The 14,887-nt window shown below is 45.3% G+C and overlaps 1 protein-coding gene and 1 pseudogene across 2 annotated transcripts in view; one reads left to right on the top strand and one right to left on the bottom strand.

Annotated features, from left to right (window-relative positions):
* The window catches only part of Dnajc28 (DnaJ heat shock protein family (Hsp40) member C28), a 4,564-nt gene extending 3,097 nt beyond the window's left edge, over positions 1–1,467 (bottom strand). Inside the window, exon 1 of one of the 2 annotated variants that reach the window (XM_004645338.2) lies at positions 1,196–1,467. Coding sequence is in view for 1 of the 2 variants with exons in the window: in XM_023705600.1 (XP_023561368.1) it covers positions 1,036–1,058 (23 nt within the window). In the remaining variant the exon portion in view is untranslated. The other variant, XM_023705600.1, reaches the window with a different exon arrangement.
* A 9,180-nt stretch (positions 1,468–10,647) lies between these two features.
* On the top strand, positions 10,648–11,019 carry LOC101578085 (annotated as a pseudogene).
* Positions 11,020–14,887: the final 3,868 nt, after the last annotated feature.

Genomic DNA, 14,887 nt, shown 5'->3' with positions numbered 1-14,887 from the left:
TGAGGCAGGGTCTCGCTATGAAGTTCAGGCTGGCCTTGAGCTCACGTTGTATCACAGGCTGGTCTGGAACTCACAGTGATCCTCCTGCCTCTGCCTCCTAAATGCTCGGATTATAGGCATGTGACACCACATCCTGCCAAGTACAAATTTTTCTGAAGCTGCTGCCAAAATGTTTAGTTATATTTCACTAATTAGTGCAGAAATGAAGGGTGATGATGTTTAGCTTTAACATATTGTGAGATAATCCGGATTCTACTCCTCACTAACCACAGAATTTTAGAACTAGAAAGTTCTTACACAGTACTCAATCCAGTCTTCCCATTTTGTGAAAAAATATAGGTCAACCAGATCACAAAACTGTTCACAAAATAGTTAAGGTTGCCAGGCATGGTGGCACATGCCTGTAATCCCAGTACTTGGAAGGCTGAAGCAGGAGGATCACTTTGAGTTCCAGGCCAACCTGGGTAACAAAGTGAGTCCAAGACCAGGCTGAACTGCCTAGTGAACCCATCTCAAGAAGACCAAAAATAAATAAATAAATAAATGTTAAGGTCAGGATGCAATAAGTATGTTTACTTACTCGTATCTTCAACAGATTATATAAACTTCATTAGCACCATTTTTTTCGAGGCTGTGTCATGGTCTTGTTTCAAGTGGTTTCCTCCTAAAACTTATGCATATGAAACAACACGAAAGCACATGCCTAGTCTGACACTAGATCGAACAGAATCAAAGGTCCAAAAACCTTTAAGCGTCACAGCTCATTAAAACAAGATGAAAGGTAAGCGCCTCCCAAAATATTCTTTGCTATGTATTAAATAAAATGCGTGGTTTTAGCGAGATGTGGCGGCACACGTCCTTAATACCAGGTAGTACAAACAGTATTCCCGAGGCTGGGAAGATTGCAGCAAGTGGAGAACCAGCTTGGGCTACATAGGGACAGCCTGTCTCAAAACACTGAAGTAAAACAAATGCACGGTCCTACAGAGATGAAAGGCTGGTACACCTATCACGGCAATGACATGGTGAAATCACCTAAATGGAAGTGGGAGTTTCATATGTAAATGGTAAAACAGCGTCAAGTGAGATCCACGGATCGTAGAGTTGGTGGCTACAGACGTTGCTAAGTCTACGGCGGAGGATACAGGTGAGCGTGACCGGGACAGGAAACGGTCCCTTCCCGCCCGCTACTCACCTTCACCGACCCAGGAGAGGGTCGCCGCGACAGTCGCCCCCATGCTGCGCTCTGCGCACGCGCGGGGCTCGCCCTTCCGGTGCCCGGGCTGGGTCTCGGCTGGGCTGGACCAAGGCTGCGCCACGAGGGGGAGCGCTCGAGATGCGGCGGCCTTACCAGGGATAATGATAATCTCGTTGAACTGCGGGCTTTTACCAGGAGGACACAAGAAAGCCGTGTGAGGAGGCTCTGCCCGGCACGGAGCGACCAGCTCCATTTCCTCCCCCTCCCTGAGGGCAGGTGGCTCGGGTGGGACTGGGAGTTGTGGGAAGTGTAGTCCGCCGACAGGTGCGGCGCTGCGCCTCTCCTGCAGGAGCCGGGCTCAAGAGGTGCAGAGCCCTCTCCTGCAATCCCAGCTCTCCGGAGGCTGTGGCAGGAGGCTATCCGCTAGGAGGCCGCCCTGAACTACTAGGGGAGAACCTGTCTCAAAATAAATAAATAAATAAAATTAATTAAAAATTGATACAGATGGTCCTGGTGAGATAGCTCAGCAGTCTAAAGCGCCTGCTTAGGCAAGCTTAGGCAAAGGGAAGGGCCTGGGTTCGATCCCTGGCACCACATGTTGTGCCAGCCCCTCCTGGTCTGAGCTGCCCCACAAAAAAAAAATTGATACAGTGGCACAAGGGCATGGTCGGATCAGATTTAAGGCTCCTGAAGTCTGCAATTTGCAAGACAATGGATTTTCATCATCTGTTTTGAAAAGAAGAAAATGAGACGTTTGTTAGCCTTTTCAGGTTTGTAGGAGGGGATACCAGCGCACTTACAGCAGTGCTCTTGACTGAGATCACAAAACTTCTCAACACCTACCTCAGAAACCTGGTTTTTACTGAGACACGGTCTCACTATGTAGTTCAGGCCGACCTTGAAGTCCTAAAGTAGCCCAAGCTGGGCTCAAACTCGAGGTGATCGTTCTGCCGCAGATCTCTCAAGTTCTGGTAGTACAGGCATGCTGTGCTATGCCTGGCTTCACAAATCTTTTTTATTTTTCTTTTATTTATTTATTTTTTATTTTTTTATTTTTTGCAGAACCGGGGATTGAACTCAGACCCTTGCGCTTGCCAGGGAAGCGTTTATTCTACTGAGCCATCTCCCCAGCCCCAGCCTTCACTAATCTTTAATTTTAAGGTATTAGGGGTCAAGTCCAGGTCCCTGTGCTTGATCTATCACTGAGCTAACTGTCCCATCTCTTAATTTAGCATGCATTTGGTGAATAGCTTGCATGACCAGGCACTGGTAAGAGCTTGGAGACAGATCAGAGAAGAGAAGCTAGAGGAGTCTTTCTGCTTCAGTTTCACCATTGGCTAAATTAAACATCTGCCTCTGTCTCTCTCTGTCCTTCTGTCATGCTGTACAGAGAGTAACTTTTTGTTTGTGTTTGAAGAAAAAGGCACGGTACCACAAAAAAAAAGAAGAAGGCAGAGACTTGGGAATTTTCAGACCTGGTGTAAAAAACCTTTTTCTTCCATTTCCTGTATGCTTTAGGCAAGATACTTGTTTGCCCATTGGTAAAATCAGGGTATCAATAGATAGTAAATTACATGTTTAACCATTTGCCAGACCCATTACCAAGTGCTTTATGTATGTTCTTAAAATCCTTACAAACAGCCCTGTGAGGTAAATGCTATATTTCCCCATTTACGTGTGGTGAAATAATAACTGTGTTGAACTCACTGTTACATTTGTTTTTGGGTTTCGCTTTGGTAAAAAATTACATAATGTTTGTAAATCAGTTGGTGCAGACTTGGCACATGAAGCCGTACTTTTTTTTTCCATTGTACCTTCCAAAGGAAGCCAGAAATGGACACTAGTGTCTCTAAGATTCTGAGCTATAATAAATAGAATCTTTTCTGAAGTAAAGGGCCCTTTGAGCTACAAAGTAGAAACAGCTAAGCCTGGCTTCGATCATGTTTATTCCATAATTTTTGGTGGGGACACATCCCAAGAAATATGGTGATTTCCTCTTTGCTCAAATGCAAGATATTTAGGTCAGTCACATGGCAAGATAAATAGGTCAGTCACATGGCAGCTACAGTAAACTCAGATAGATGAGGGCGCTGCCTGTGGGAGGTGGCATTCAGATGCACGTGCAAACTGTTTAAAAACTTTTTTTTTTTGATAAATAAGGGGGTATCCTCTAGAGCCATGATATCAAGGATAGCATGGTGAGAAGAATGTATGCAGTGTATTATTTGTTGAAACTGTACTTTCGATTTGATTTGAAACTGTCTCATTGCTATATGTTTATCAATAAAACTTTGAAAAGAAAAAAAAAAAGGATAGCATGGTAAATATGTATAACACTCATTCTGTGATCAAGTCTTTCATAGTGTGTGTGATCACCTGTGCTGTATGTTTATAGAGCTGGCAGAACAGTAAGTTTGTTTCCACCAGCATCACTGGGCTGTCCTGTGACAACTGCAGCAATGTCAGTAGCTGATGGAGTTTTCAGCTGTAGTTCAATCTTATGCAGTCCATTGTTGCCCGTTTCTGCATGGGAAGTGTGGAGATAGGTATTGCAAGTACTGGTTCAAATATCAAGAGTTGACAGGCTTGCCTTATTATTCTCTGCCACCCTGTCTGTCATTTTCACTAATTTAAAAATTAATTGCGGGCCCATGAGATAGCTCAGTGGACTAAGCACCTGCTTTGGGAAGCTCAAGGATCAGGTTTCAATTCCTGGTCCCTTGGATGGGCCAAATAGCTCAGTGGATTAAAGCACCTACAAGCAGATGCAGGGGCCAGGGGTAGGATCCCCGGGTCTGCGGGACATTTGAGACAGAGTGTGGTGACACTCACCTGTAATCCCAGCCTCTTGGGAGGCTGTAAACAGGCAGATCACTGCAAGTCTGATCTAGTAGTAAGACCCTGAACACTCTGTAGACCCTTCCCTAAAATTAAAAAATAAAACATAAAAAAGATAAACAATTCCTGGTCCCACATCCCATGCTGGCCCCAGCCCCGGTACATGCTGAGTGAATGAGTCCGGTGTGGTGGCGCACACCTGTAATCCCAGCATTGGAGAGGCTGTAAACAGGAGGATCACTATGAGTCTGGGCTGCATAGTGAGACCCTTTACCAAATGCATATAAATAAATAAATGTATGTTAATTGTGTACTTTGTGTCCCTTTACCCCACTCCCCCCAAACTATCTCCTCAAAAAAATTCTCTTTTGTTTGTTTTATTTTGCGAAAGGGAGTCACTATGCAGCACAGGGTGGTCTTGAAGTCACTATGTAACTCAGGCTGGCCTTGAACTCATGATAGTCCTCCTGCCTCAGCATCCTGAGTGCCTCTCTCTCTCTCTCTCTCTCTCTCTCTCTCTCTCTCTCTCTGTGTGTGTGTGTCTCTCTCTTTACCCTACTGCTAAGCTATAGCCTTCACCTTCCTAGTCTAGTGTTCTGATTTCACTAATTGTTCTAATGACACCTTTGGAAGCAACGTCTGGACTCCTCCATCAGCAGGTCCAGTGGGTGATAAAGCATTTTGGCACAGCTCAGTTATGGGCAGCAAGAGCCCATCATCTGAAAAGGAAACATTTGAGGTACCATCGGTTGACCCCAGGACCGAGGTGCTAAGCTTCCTCCCTACCCCTTTTTATCTTTTGAGAGATGTCACAGCTGAGTCACTGTGTCACAGAATTTATGGCCTTCCTGCCTCTGCCTAGAGTGCTGGGGTTACAGGTGTGCATCACTCTGCAAAGCTCAGGAATCATACTTTTGGGGCTAGGGAGATGGGTCAGTGGAATAGGCGCTTCCCTGGCAAGCGCAAGGGCCTGAGTTCAATCCCCGGTTCCAGCAAAAAAAAAAAAAGAATCATACTTTTAGAGGCTGAGGCTGGAGGATCTCAAGATTGAGGCGGGCCTGGGCAATTTAGTGACTTAGCGAGCAGGAGGAAAAGCGGTGCTGCAAAGGTGTCTCCATTTCTCTTTGGGCTTCCAGGTGGCTTATAATTTCACATGTTAATTAATGACTAAGTAAAGCAAGTATAAGTTCTGTTTTACATGTTTTATTTATTTTTCTTTTATTTGCTGGTTCAGTGATAACTGCAGAGAAGCTGACTTGTTGCCAGCAAAAATTTTTTTAAAGTATAACAATTTATTATTTCTTCCTCAAGAGAGTTTTCTTCAGTCCATTAAGCCCCAGCTCCCCTTCCATGGGCTTTGGTGGAGGTCGTGGGGCAGCACCCGCAAGTCTAAGTTGGGGTGGAGTTCGGTCCTTGCAGGCTTCACGAGATCGATTTCTGACCACTTTGCTGTGAATGGCACAACTCACGCAGTAATGCAGCTCCACATACAGCTTGGGAAGCACATAACCATCGAAGACACTTGTTTCGGAAATGTCCCTGATGGTGGTGGCCTCCACTATGTTCTGAATGACAAACTTCTTCTTTTTTTTTTTTTTTTTTGCAGAACCAGGGATTGAACTCAGGCTCTTGGGCTTGACAGGTAAGCGCTTATTCTACTGAGCCATCTCCCTGGCCCCCGAATGACAAACTTCTTAATGGCCTTATCCTTGGTACACACCGGGCGCAGTTCTGCAGCGAGTAGGCTGCACATGACCGCAGCCTTTTTTGGCAGGACTGTTGTTCCTTCTTTTTTTTTATCATCTTGGAAAAAAGGACCCGAAAGAGTGCCAGCAAATATTATGGTATCATAGTAACCAAAATCTTCACTTTCTGTGAACTGAATTCATCATGCAGCCTAAAAGCACATATTATCCATCAGTGCTTGCAAATCGGGTCTCCTGCTGCCACAATTCCTAGAAACACATAAATATGCTGCCTTCTCTGGATTCCACTTCCTTTTCCATTCTAAGAGGTGCGATAAAAACCACAGTGCATGTTTAAATTAAAAATAAATGTCAGGGCTGGTGAGATGACTCAGTGGTCTAAAGCACCTACTTAGAATAAGCTTAGCAAATCCCAGTGACCGCGGTTTGATCCCCCAGCACCACATGCCAGCCAGCCCCGCCCCCTGGTGGGCTGAGCTGGCCACACACACACACACACACACACACACACATAAATAAATAAAATTTAAAAAAAAACTGTCAAACTGGGTGTGGTGACACATGTCTGTGATCCCAGCACTGGGGAGGCTGAGATAGGAGGATCATTGTGAATTTGAGACCAGTCTAGGATACAAAGTGAGCTTAAGGCCAACCTGAACTGCACAGTGACACCCTGCCTAATAAATAAATTAATTAATTAAAAAAAATAATAATAATTTGTTAGAATAAAAGCCATTTAAAAATTAAAAAAATAGAATAAAAACCATTATCCCCTTTTAAAATCCTCCCTCAAAGGGCCTGCCAGATAGCTCAGTGGATTAAAGCACCTCCTTAGGCAGATACAGGGGCCAGGGTTCAATCCCTGGCCTGCTTTGTGGGCCCCGCCCCTGGAGCTGGTGACATGGTGAATGAGACTGGGTGTGATGGCACATGCCTGTAATCCCAGCACTTGAGAGGCTGAAAAACAGGAAGGATCACTACAAGTCCTGTGTAGTGAGACCCTGTAGGTTCTGTAGATCCTGCACTAAATACAAATAAAGTAAGTCCTCCCTCAGCCAGGTGTGGTAGCGCACATCTATAATTCCAGCACTCAGGAGGCTGAGGCAGGAGGATCATTGCAAATTCAGACCAGCCTGAGCTATAGAGTAAGCTAAAGGCCAGTCTGACCTCATAGTGAGACACTGTCTCAAAAAGACTAAATAAATAACTACATAAAATCCTCGGGGGCCAAGGAGATGGTTCAGTAGAATAAGCGCTTCCCTGGCAAGCACAAGGGCCTGAGTTCAATCCCTGGCTCCAGAAAGAAAAAAAAAAAAAATCCTCCCTCTGCTGGGTGGATTTTTGTGGTGGTGAACATCTGTAATTCCGGCACTGGAGAGGCTGAGGCAGGAAGATTGCAGGGAGTTCAAGGCTGGCTTTGGCTACACAGTGAGTTCAAACTCAGCCTGAACTGCATATTGAGACTCTGTGACTCTGTCTGAATTTAAAAAAAAAAAAATTCCCCTCCTGTCTCAGGTACTCTTCTCTCATTGTTGGGACAAATACCCAACACCCAAAATGAAGCAAGGAAAGGTTTATTTAGCTCACTGTCAGTGCAGGTTTCAGTCCATACTCAGCTGGTTCCAAGGCCAAGTGGCACATGGCAGACAGCAGCTGTTCATGGTGGTGGCAAAGAGCAAGAAAGCAAAAAGGAACGGCAGGGCCAGCCAAAGAGCTGAGCAGATTAAAGCACCTGCTTAAGCAAACACAGGGGCCGGGAGGTCAATCCCCTAGCCTGCTATGCAGGCCCCGCCCCTGGGATGCACTGAGACCAGCCCCTAAGATTGGGCGTGGTGATCTCAGCACTGGGAGGCTGTAAACAAGAGGATCACTACAAGTCCGGTCTACACAGTAAGAGCTTGTACACCCTGTACATCCTGTCCTAAATACAAAAAAAAAAAAAAAAAAAATTGACAGCAGCTCAGGCAACTAGCCAGCCTCTCTCCTCCCCTCACATTGTAATCCAGAGTATGTGCCCCAGGGCACTGACACCTCTAATCCCAGCATTGGATCATGAATCAATCACAAACTCCAGAAGCCACTCCAATGACTGCATGAGGCTTTGAGGGCACAACTAGATACAAACCATAACACCTCCCTTACTTTTTTTTTTCCTTTTTGAGACACTCTCACTATGTGGCTCAGGCTGGCCTTGAGTTCACTTTTCAAACTCATAACTCCTTCTGCCTCAGCCTCCCCAGTGTTAGGATTACAAGCATGCACCTTAATGCCTGGCTCTCCCTCCTTTGCTTTGTTGTTTTGTTGTGTGTGTGTGTGTGTGTGTGTGTGTTTCCTTTTTATCTTCTTTTTCCCCTCCTTTTTTTTTTTTTTTTTTGGTGATTATACTCAGGCCTCTCCCCGTGCCACGGAAGACTTTTTGTAACCAATGCTTGTTCTATAGCAAAGAAAGTGACTTCAACCTGAGTACTTTTTACAAGAAAAATTGTATCTTTTTTTTTTTTTTTGTGGAACTGGTGATTAAACTCAGGCCTTTGCACTTGCCAGGAAAGCGCTTATTCTACTGAGCCATCTCCCCAGCCCTCTTAAAGTTAGGGGCATCCCCCCCGCCCCGCAAACGGGGGATTGAACTCAGGCCATTGCACTTGTTAGGAAAGCACTTATTCTACTGAGCCACCTCCCTGGCACCCCTCCTTTGTTTTGAACATACTTTCCCATCCTTCTTGCTACTTCCTGAAGCAGTTCTGGAAGTCCTTTTGCATGAGTGTCTTCCGTTACGCTGTCCTGGATGCCTCAATGTAGGAAAAATTAAAAACATTTACTTGTCAAGGTCATTTTGACTTTGGGGAAGACCCTGAAGGTGTGTGCTGCCAGCCCTGGTGATCAAAGTGTGTCAGGACACACTGTAACGCTTTTAGGAGCCTGCCTTTCTGATTGATGCCACTTTTCTTTTATCCTTTTTTTTTTTTTTTTAATCTTTTTGAGACAGGGTCTTACTATGCAGTTCAGGCTACTCTTGAACTTACTTTGTAGCCCAAGCTGGCCTTGAACTCTCGGCAATCATCCTGTCTCAGCCTCCTGAGTGCTGGTATTACAGGACTGCACCACCACACCCAGCTTGATAAATGCCTCTCGGCATCAGCATTCACTCTGTTATTTCATGACATCTCACAAAAACACTCAGGAGCACATCCCTGTAATCCCAGCATGTGTGAGGCTGAGGCAGGAGTATCACTGCTAGTTTGAGACCAGCCCAGGCTACAAAGTGAACTCAAGGCCAGCCTGAGCTGCACAGTGAAACCCTATCTCAAAAAGACAAAAATAAATCAATGACTATAAAAACACTCAATTTGTAGATCTGCTTCACTAAGTGGTAAGGACAATGGGATGAGTATGTTCAAAATGAGAGGGAGGTCTTGAGAGGGATTAATAGCAATGTCTTACAGTTTCTAATAATACATTATAAAATTTATGGGGCTGGGGAGATAGCTCAGTGGCATAAGCACCTGCCTGGCAAGTGCAAGGTCCTGAGTTCAAACCCCAGAACCAAAAAATAATAATAAATAAAATTTAAATACTCATTATAGTTTTTGAGCATTCCTTGTTGATCAAGGAGGAGTTACCAAAAAAAAAAAAAAAAAAGCATGAAAAAGAAAAAAGAATGTCAGCTTTAAAGAAAAATGGTGCCAGGTGTGGTGGCACCTGTAATCCCAGCATGGGGGGAAGCTGAAGCAAGAGGATCTCTGTGAGCTCAAGAGCACCCTGACCTATCTAGTGAGACCCTGTTTCAAAAAAAAAAGGAAATCAATTCCTGGTACCAAAAAAAAAGAAAGAAAGAAGAAAAGAAAAGAAAAGAAAAGAAAAGGAATAAAAAAATAAGTAGGGCAATATCCTCCTCTTTTCCTTTTTCTTCTTTTCTTTTTGTAACAATCCTCCTGCCTCAGCCTCCTAAGTACTGGGATTACAGGCATGCAGCACCACACTTGGCTTCCTCCCCTTATCCTTGGGGGACATGCACAAGAACCCGAGTGGATGCCTGAAATCATGGATAGTACTGAGACTTAATATGTGCTGTGTTTGTTTTCCTGTCTCCATATACCTTTCATAAAGTATAATTTGTAATGCAGGCACAATAAGGGACTAATGGGGCTGGTGAGATGGCTCAGTGGTCTAAAGCACCTACTTAGAACAAGCTTAGCAAAGCACAGGGACTGCGGTTCAATCCCCCAGCACCACATGCCAGCCAGCCCTGCCCCCTGGTGGGCTGAGCTGGCCACACACACACACACACACACACACACAAATAAATAAATAAATTTAAAAAAAAACAATAAGGGACTAATAATAGCATCTCATTAAAAAATGGAGCAGCTATAACAATCCCATAGTAATATGTTATAATATAGTGCCAGCGTTATATATTGTTGTGCTGTGAGGTCACTGTTAGGTAAAATAAAGGTCACATGACACAGGGTGCTGAGTACCACAGTGGTGAGGGCTGGTAAACTAACTCCTGCCCCACAATAATGGAGCAGGGAGATGAGAGATTTACAATACTTTGCATGGCCTGAAATTTCAAACTTGTGAATAGTTTATTTCTGGATTTGTTTCTTTTTTTTTTTTTTTTTTTTGGTGGAACCAGGGATTGAACTCAGACACTTGTGCTTGCCAGGGAAGCACTTATTTCACTGAGCCATCTCCCCAGCCCCATGGATTTCTTTTTTTAAGATGAAGTCTCACTATGCAGTTCAACCTGGCCTTGAACTCACTATGAAGCAATCCTCCTGCCTCAGCCTCCAGATGCTAGAATTACAGGTGTTTGTGACCACACCCAGTTTATTTCTGGATTTTTCTGCATAATATTTTCAGATCTGGGAAGTACAGTGCTCGGAAGCGTAGGGAACGGCCATGGTAAGACCCGGCAGAAAGAACAACTGGCCTCACGCAGAACTGAAGAGGAAACTATTCAAGCGCTGGAAGGTACTATGCTGGGGGTGGCGGATGCAGCGCAGGGGGGTCGGGGTGTGGTGGACGGGGTGCTGACCATGCAGCACCATCTGCAGAAGTGCGCATCCAGCTCTTGGGCCAACATCATGCTGTCCAGGAAGAAGTGAAGGAAGCTCTTGCAGCAGATCCAGCTGGCCCAGAAGGAGAAGGCATGCAGCCTTGGAAGTGGAAGCCCCCTCAAAGCCAGCTGGGACTAGTGAGCCACAGCCCGAGCAACAGAAGATGAAAGTTCCCCACGATGTTAGCATGTGGGCCCTGGAGGATGAGAGCTGAGTTTTTCACTTCTTCCAGCAGAATGTGTTCACCTGCAGCAGGAGGTTGGGTGGTTGTTTCAGAGGACTTTGGAGAGACCATTCATTTCCTCCTGGACTCTCCTGGGTACTCTCCATAATGGTTGATGGACACTGCTGCTCAAAGGGGGGTGTTGGAAGAGGACACAGAAGTAAGGTTGCAGAGGGACCTCTGGAGCAGTCGACTCCATTTCCAATAAAGTCTAAGAGCCAGATTAAACATCATCATCATCATCTTCATCATCATCATCATCATCATCATCATCATCATCATCATCATCATCATCATCATTGGAGCTGGGGAGATAGCTCAGTAGAATAAGCACTTGGCTGGCAAAGTGCAAAGGCTTAGGGGCTGGGGAGATGGCTCAGAGGAATAAGCGCTTCCCTGGCAAGCACAAGGACCTGAGTTCAATCCCCGGTTCCACACACACACACACACACAAAAAGTGCAAGGGCCTGAGTTCAATCCCCAGTTCCACCAAAAAAATAAATAAATAATAATAATATTTTAAGCCCCGCTTGGCTGTGGGTAACAGGCCATAGATAAGAAGAGATCCTGCTACACAAGAACACCCTAGAATTTGGGGGTAGAAGAGTGAAAAACCAGTCATCTGGGTATTCGCCCCTTGCTTCTACCCAGCTGCACTGAAGGTGGGACTGCGCTTGCTCACACTGCTCCCTCCCACCCAAGCAGACCCATTTTCCTTTCTATCTCAGAAGTGATCCACATTTAGCTAGTGCAGGGCTCTAGCACTTGCTGTTTCTTGAAACTATGAATAATATATGTGCTTCCCCCTAATTGCAGGCTGCTGGAGAAGAGAACAAGCATGTGCAGCTAGCCAGGAGCCCAAGTCTGCACAGCCTCCAACCCTGACACATCTCCCCAGTGTGCTTGCTGAAGTGCCTGCTTTCTAGGGCAGCTGTGCTTGCTTTTCCTACCCTTCACCGGTTTTGGTAAAAAGGGCAGGATGCAGAGGTGTTCCTCTTCCTTTTTGCATCCAAACTGTTGAAATTTTTTTAGCAACCAAATTGCAAATGCTTAAGGTGGTTAATAGCAAGCCAAGCCAGGAAACAGGCACCAGGGTGACAGGTCCCTCAAATCTGCAGTAGGTGTTAACCCATGCCCTGTGCCATGTGTAGTGGGCACACAGAAGGAGAAGCATAAGAAAGACAGCAGAAGGGCTGGCTCGGCAGGGGACAGTGCAGTGCAGGTGCTCAAGGAGCCAGAGCCATGCAGTTTGGGCCGAGGAACATTTGTACTTCAATAGAAAGGGTGGGAGAGTCCAGAAGAGAATGCCCTAGCTGCCACTCACAGATCTTAACAGGCAGCTTCTGTTTTTGTCTTTTTTTTTTTTTTTTGGTGGAACCGGGGATTGAACTCAGGCTGTTCGCTTGCCAGAGAAGTGCTTATTCCACTGAGCAGGTGATTTAAACATTCTCTCAATTCCTTAAACCCCCTTTGAGTCTGGCTCCTGTTACTTTTTGTTTTTTGAGACAGGGTCTCACTATACACTTCAGGTTGGCCTTGAACTCATTATGTAGTCTTAACTGGCCTCAAACTTGTGGCAGTCCTCTTGCCTTGGTCTCCTGAGTGCTGGGGTTACAAGTGTGGGTCACCAAGCCCAGCTCTTGTTTTGTGTGTGTGTGTGTGTGTGTGTGTGTGTGTGTGTGTGTGTGTGGCCAGCTCAGCCCACCAGGGGGCGGGGCTGGCTGGAATGTGGTGCTGGGGGATTGAACCACGGTCCCTGTGCTTTGCTAAGCTTGTTCTTTAGACCACTGAGCCATCTCAACAGCCCCAGCTCTTGTTTTCTTAATTGAGCCAATTAATTGGCCTTTGAGTGATGGACCTGGCAGAGAGTGGCATCTCTCCAAGGAGTGTTGACGTGGGGCTGTCCTGGGTGACTTCAGTTGAGACCCGGAAATTGCAATCTTTTTTTTTTTTAGTCTTCTTAGAAGTGTTTTTTGTTTTTTTGTTTTAATACCAGGAATGGAACTCATAACTTCAAGGTTGCCTGGCAGATGCTACCCCACTGAGCTGTATCCCTGGCCCTAAAAGTGTGATCTTTAGTTAATTATGAGTTCCTTGTCTCCTACCTATTTTCTATTTCTTTTATCCCACCTCAGTCCACGATTTCAGGATAGCCTGGGCACTGTAGTGAAGCTATATTTTTTGTAAAAAAGGAAAAGATAATTCTGTCCATTTGTTAGTCTGATACTTTAGTAGAGAAAATTGGTTTTGCAGTAAAACCAACTCCAAAGACCAGTTTGTTTTGGCATGTAAGGGTAAGGGTGTAGTGAAGAGTGAGCGCTTGCCAATGGTGTGCAAGATTCTAGGTCTTAAAAAAAAAAAAAAAAGGTTCTAGGTCTTATCCCAACACTGCAAAAAGAAAAAAAAAAGTGAGAAAGGAAAGAAAGACAACGAGAAAAAAAATAAAACACCCACGTCCATAGGCTTTGAGAGACCTTCTTCTTTTAGGGTTTATCCAGAAAGCCCCTCAGCTCTGCGTCTTAGTTCCTTTTTCCTTGCTGAGAAATGCCATTCAACACGCACAGTTTATTTTGTCTCACAGTTTGCAGCGGTTTCAGGCCATTGCTGGCTGGCTCTAAGTGTGGGCAGCATGACAGAGGAGAAACAGCTCCTGGGATGGCAGCAGAAAGCAGGGAGCAATCCAGGAAGATGATCAGTAGGGACATAAACCCTACCGGGTCACCTCAGCTGTGACACCCCCATCACATTTAGCTGTGAGCTCCTCAGTGAACTAATCCACAGGTGTGTGTCATACTCAAAGCCCACCTAGCATGACTGAGACAGTATGTGGTCTTGTGTGCCATGCTATTTTCAGCTGATCAGCACAAAAAATAATCACAGGAATCTAATTTGTTACTCAACACCCCCCACCCTGTTTATTTATTTTATTTTTTGTTCGTTTGTTTGTTTTTTTGAGATGGTCTTGCTATGTATTTCAGCTGTCCCTGAACTCACTATACAGCCCAGTCTGGCCTCCAACCTTCTACAATCCTTCTGCCTCAGCCTCTCCAGTGCTGGGATTACAGGTGTGCACCACCATACCCAGCTTCAAACACCCTCTTAAAGAGTCCCTTCCTCACTGCCAGCCAAATAGCTCAGTGGATTAAAGCACCTGCTTAGGGAGACACAGCAGCCTAGGTTTGATCCCTGTTGTGTTGTGCTGGCCCCACCCTTGGGGTGCGCTGAGACAGTGATTGAGACTGGATGTGGTGGTGCACACCTGTAGTCCCAGCTCTTGGGTGGCTGAACCCAGAAGGATCACTGTGTGTCCGATCTACATAGTGAGACCCTGTAGACCGTGTACTAAAATACAAAAAAACAAAAGTCCCTTCCTCACTAATGGCATTTCTCATATTTATTGGCATTTCTCATATTTATTGGCTGCTGATGTTTAATGATTCCCTCTTGATCTCCTCTTGGGCAGAGGAATGGTGAGAATTTGGTCCTGTGCTTGTTCTTGGGAAATAGTGTGGAAATTTACATCTAAAAGATAAGATGTCTGAAGATTATTCATTTAAACACATGTGGGGGAGACAATATGAGAGCAAGTAATAAACATAGGAGTCAAAGGCTGATAGGCAGCTGGGGTGCAGCCCAGTGTGGTATAGCTAGCAATTGCCTAGCATGGGAGAGGCCCTGGCTTCAATCCCAAACTCTCCCTGCTGAAACACAAAAATCCCAGAAAATGAGGACAGAATGGGGAGTAGTGGGGTGCACACTTGCAACCCTAGCACTTGAGTGGTTGAGGCAGGAGGATTACTTCAAGTTCAAGGCCAGCCTGGGCGGCATAGTAAGACCCTATCTCAAAAATCTCAAAAAA

The sequence above is a fragment of the Octodon degus genome, unplaced genomic scaffold, assembly GCF_000260255.1.
Source record: "Octodon degus isolate 3935 unplaced genomic scaffold, OctDeg1.0 scaffold00225, whole genome shotgun sequence".
Lineage (NCBI taxonomy): Eukaryota > Metazoa > Chordata > Mammalia > Rodentia > Octodontidae > Octodon > Octodon degus.
Note: the sequence above shows the minus strand (reverse complement) of the source record. Positions and strands in the feature narration are given on the sequence as shown.